Source organism: Hibiscus syriacus, unplaced genomic scaffold (assembly GCF_006381635.1).
Source record: "Hibiscus syriacus cultivar Baekdansim isolate YM2019G1 unplaced genomic scaffold, ASM638163v2 tig00111303_pilon, whole genome shotgun sequence".
In the NCBI taxonomy this organism is placed as follows: domain Eukaryota; kingdom Viridiplantae; phylum Streptophyta; class Magnoliopsida; order Malvales; family Malvaceae; genus Hibiscus; species Hibiscus syriacus.
The window spans coordinates 387,715-393,116 of NW_024063049.1; the positions used below are offsets into that span (position 1 = coordinate 387,715).

Below are 5,402 nucleotides of genomic sequence, written 5' to 3' on the forward strand. Positions count from 1 at the left end.
TTCTCTTAATCACTTTCTATGTTTCCTCTCTTTGTTTCCTCACGTTTTCGTTTATGGTTTTCTCAAACACCTTATGCAAATCTCTGAAACTACTTCATCCGTGAAGGAGAAAGTGAATAATGGAATCAAATAGAATCAGATGTATCCCTTTTATTTTCCCCGCTCATTTTATGTTTAATTATTTTTTGGCTAATTTTTTGGTAAAACATTGGTCAACGAGAGAAGTGAGGTTCTTCACTGTGGCAATCAAACCATCCAGGTAAGCATCTAACGTTCCACGTGTGTTTTTCGTGACGGCTCCTAACGGCTGTTAATGACCAGTGACCATTTGTGACAAACGATAACATTAATAACCAATTTGTAACTTTTTAAACATTAGTGGTGAAAACGAAAACTTACCCAAACATCAGTGACCATTGGTGTAGTTTACCCTTCAAAATAATATGACATACTAAATTCGGGTTCGGATAAAGATCGTATCAATAATTTTCCAATGGTTGAGTCTAATGGCTATGACTCAACCTTAGCATCATGGTGTCAGACAAAGATGCACAAACTTTAAAACCAGACACCTAATGGAAAATGTTTTAGACAAGAATATGACATATGTTTCGAACAAATGTGTATGTCTTCTTTTGGCTCTTCCATTGAACATTACTTATCAGATGGCTGCAATTGTGAGGATTACTATGATTTAAAGTTATCAAAATCATTACATGGAAGATGGGTAAGATCCACCAAATTTTCATTTTTTTTGTCATTCTTCAAGAATATAACAATAGTCAAGTTTCAGCACTTTGCAAATTTTGTAACTTGCAAATACTCTTTGGGAGGATCTCAAGATCTTCATTTCCAGAAAGATCAAGGTATCTCAAATTTATGAATGGAGCGTGGAACAAGATTTACATGATCCAAGTCCAACACACACAAACACCTACATTTAGATATTATTAAATTTCATGTTGCCTCTATTTTGATTTTTATGGGTAGCAAATCGTAACAATGACGATAGTGTATTAATTTATGATTATCGGAATTAAATTAAATTGATGAAATATGTTAAAATTTAATTATTTAATTAGTTGTATCAACCAAATTATCTCAATGATTAAAGGATGATTATTACTCTAAAAGTCTCATATTCGAATACTAGATATTGCAAAGTTGTTTGAACTTTCATTGTCAATTAATTGTGAATCTTTAAGATAAATATTATTTTATAATTATCTTAAATCAACAAAAAAATATTTAATTGGTTAAAATAATAAGATGGAACTTAAAATTAATGATCCGATCGATTTAACGATTCATTTTCACGTGTTAATAATGCAAAAAAGAAAGTTAGGCATAGAATAAACAAAAGCTTAAAGAACTTAGGCCAACGCCATCCGACCAGTATTCATCTCGTGAACAAAAACCCAATCACAATCGGCCCACGATATTCCCAATCTACACCTTGCTGTAGCCTATCACTCTTCCATACCCGAATCACAACTCGCCACGTCATGTTCACACGCGAGATACGCCATCTCATCGAATAGATCAACTTACGTGGCATCCTACGTGTCACTCTCCCAGTTTCAGAATTATATAGAAACACACACCAGCTTTAACCGTTTAAAATTCTCAGCTCTTTTCTGCAATTTCCCGGAAAGAAGATTTTGTCGTTTGATAACGGAACCCTAAGCTGGTTTTTTCACGCCATGAATAACAATAGGCAAGCGCCGGTGGTGTCGGTGACGGGAGTGCCGTCGTCGAGTTGAGGGCTTTATCGTTCATTTCGAAAGGGTGGAGAGAGGTACGCGACTCGGCCGACGCGGATTTGCAACTGATGAAAGATCGTGCGAACTCTTTCAAGAACGTCGCGGCGAGTTTCGACAGAGAAATTGATGGAGAAATGGGGTCCGAGGGCGAACTTGGGGATAGACTTGTCAAGGATAAGGAGCACAGTCGCGGCGGAGTGTATGGGATCAAAGATGAGGATACGGAAGGAATTATTGATTTTAATAAGGCCAGTGAAGGGAGGAGTGAGAGGCTCAACGAGGAAGGGCAATTTGGTGATGGGAACCAATTCGGGCGTTAAAGACAAGGATAAGGGAATTTGAGAAGAAAAATTCTACGGTTGAAATTTTTGCTGGGTTTAAGAATGACGAGTTTATGGAGAAAGTTAAGTCTAGTTTGGTAAGCTCTCTATTTTTTTGGCGTGAATTTTTTTAATACATATATTTCATTTGTGAAGTAGTTAGAGGTTAATGCTAAGTTTTAGAAGGGAAAAAATTGATGGTTGTAATTAAGCACACATGTTCAAATGTATTAGGAAGAAACTATATTACTCTCTTACTGATTAGGAATTGTTCAGAGCCGTAGTATTTACACGAAGTTCAAATGTGGTGATGTTCATGATCTTAAGAGGAAGTATATATCTTTTCTTTTGACCAATCAGTTTTGCCTGGGCTAAATCAAATATTTTCTTTAATTTGTATTGGTAGCCTGAAATACACGTTCTTATAATGTATAATTTATTGCTAAACATTCTGCTCTAGTTAGATGATGTTTAGTTTTAACATTTTAGCTTGTAAAGCTTCTCTTTGTGTATTCTAGATGTTTATGTCATGATCTTTTATCTTGATTATCACAAATTAAAAATCCTCTTGGTATGCAATTGTTTATAAATTTGTTTATTTTGCAGAAAGCCATTTGCAAGGAGCCTCAGGAGTCAAAGGTTCCCTTGTTACCAATGGACTGTCATTTCCTTCTAGTGATCATTTGCAATTTTTTATGCATTCATGCGATTTATATTTTTCAGCTAAAATTTTCCACATATTGACAAGGATTTGTTGAAGTTTTTGCTTTTATTTTGTAACGGGCATTTCAATGTGTATACTGTAATTGAAGGATTACAGATATGCAAATTCCACTTAAACGGCATGCATGTTAGGTAATAAGCATACAAGCTATTTATAAAGTTTTATGATTAAAGTAGTTCTACATCAAAGAATCAATTGCAAACTCCATTGTGATGGTAGCCATAACTAGACTGAGCTTTTGCATGACAGTTGAGTCCGTTTAGCTACTGGATGCTTGCATTTATGATTATTGGTTATTTGGTTGGGATTAGAGCATATTGTTATAATTTTTTGTATTCCTAGGCTTAGCCCCATTGAAGGTAATCCATATATATATATATATATATATATATATATATATATATATATATTAAATTTTTTATTGAAGTGACCTGACCTTAAATTTTATAATTCATCCTCTATATTTTAAGGCTACTTCTACTTTTTATTCTTCAATAGCCTATTCTTTTGCAGCTTGTAAGGGATATAATTCCTCTTGACCTTGGGAATTGGAAGTGGGTTTATCTAGCTGGAGAAGCGGCAAAACCTTGCTTATTGAATCCATGTTAACACTTCGAAATAAAAGCAATTTTTTCTTGTTGATTGATTTCTTTTTTGCTTTGAAAAGATAAATCTATTTATTACCACAAGTTTGGTGAGCATTTTTAAGTTTAACTAAATATTTCATGTGTTTGAATTTGTGGAAACTTTTTTTATCTCTGGAGTTTCACTTCACCTTTTGTCCATGCACATTAGATTTTCAGTAGATGTGATAGATGATGTGGGTGTGCAAGCCACCATATACCAAAAGACCATCCAAGTATAATGAACCAAATTTATCTAGTATGAATATAAGCCACCATATGCCAACAGACTATGTATGTTCTGTAATTATTAGAGATAATTTTTTCTTCATCAGTTATTTCTAGTTTCTAATACCTGGCATTAGCAATGCTTTCATCCTGACCTCATTACAAATATTTTTATTAGAGGATGGAGCCAACTCTTTCGGGATGGTTAACTTTAGCATGACCCAAGCTGTTAACGGATGTTATATGCATATGCAAACATGATTTGATTTTAAGATGTTTGGTAAAATAGCTGTTGCATTACGCTGAATGCTTTTTGTATTTTTCCTGTCTGGTATAGGAAGTACCACCACTGGATGTACCAGAGCTGTTAACAGTTTTGTTCAGGCAGTCTGGACCTTTTCTGGATCAACTTGGCATCAGAAGAAGTAAGTAGTTGTATCTCTCTTATTCTTCTGTTTGGTATGTACTAGGAATCTAGGATGAAGAGCATATCGTTCATTGAGTTTAAATTTTCCACCACCAATCACCTTTCGGTTTTATCTATTTATTGTGAACGGGACTTTATTTACTTGAAGGGTTCTGTTCTCTTCTTTTTGCTTTCTGTTATGATTTCCTTTCTGTTATGATTTCCTTTGTAGGCCATTGTAGTTTGTATTTCAGTTCATGTCCTTTCTATTAGTAATTTTTAAGAAAGCTTCATCTGACCGATTTAACCAGGTGCTTTTCTTCTGGATTAAATTGGGACAGCATCTTTAATCTAATTTCTGTGGCATGTGGAGTGTGGCATACTTCTGCAGTTGTTGAGGTTATTGTCACTCAATCTACTACTAGTGTTTCCTCAGGAAAATTATTCACATGGGGGATGGAGACAAAGAAACCCGACTTAAGCCCACGTGTGTTCTAGCACTAATTGATTACAATTTTCACAAAGTTGCTTGTGGGCATGGCTTAACAATTGGTCTGGCAACATCAGAGAATATTTTTACAATGGGAAGTATTGTGTATGGTCAACTTGGGAATCCCTTTGCTGATGGAAAGATACCATGTTTAGTAGAAGACAAGCTTTCAGGGGAATGTGTTGAAGAAATTGCATGTGGTGCATATCACATCGCAACTCTAACTTCCAGGAATGAAGTCTATACTTGGGGAAAAGAAGTTAACGGTAGGTTGGGCCATGGAGATATTGAAGATCGAAAAACTCCTACTCTGGTTGAGGGATCTAAGGATAGACATGTCAAGTATATAGCTTGTGGTTCAAACTATAGTGCTACTATATGTTTCCATAAATGGGTATCCGGTACCGAAGAATCTCAATGCTTGGCTTGTAGACAGGCTTTGGGGTTTGCCAGAAAAAGGCATAATTGCTACAACTGTGGACTGTCATTCCTGCAGTTCATGGAAAGCACTAAGAGCAGCTTTGACCCCTAATCCTGGGAAACCTTTTCGTGTATGTGATTCATGTTTTGCTAAAACGAACAAGGTTTTTGAAGTTGGTAATAATAGGATGAATTCTGTACCACGTCTTTCAGATGAGAGCAAGGACAGGTTGGATAAGGCTGAAACATTCTCCTTGGTTCGCTCAACTCAAGCAACTTCTTTATTACAATTGAAAGATATTGCTTTGTCTACTCCTGTAGATTTGCAATGGACAGTTCCTTAACCAATTCTTACTCCATTTGAATGAGTTCCAGATCTGTTTCACCTTCATCAAGGAAACCTAGCCCTCCACGATCTGCTACCCCAG

The 5,402-nt window shown here is 35.5% G+C and overlaps 1 protein-coding gene across 1 annotated transcript; it reads left to right on the forward strand.

Annotated features, from left to right (window-relative positions):
- The first annotated feature begins 4,441 nt into the window (after nucleotides 1-4,441).
- LOC120158118 (PH, RCC1 and FYVE domains-containing protein 1-like) lies at nucleotides 4,442-5,087 on the forward strand. The gene has a single exon (XM_039169046.1). It carries the CDS (start codon nucleotides 4,514-4,516, stop codon nucleotides 5,084-5,086), a length of 573 nt encoding a protein of 190 aa, XP_039024977.1. The 5' UTR covers nucleotides 4,442-4,513; the 3' UTR covers nucleotide 5,087.
- The last annotated feature ends 315 nt before the right edge of the window (nucleotides 5,088-5,402 follow it).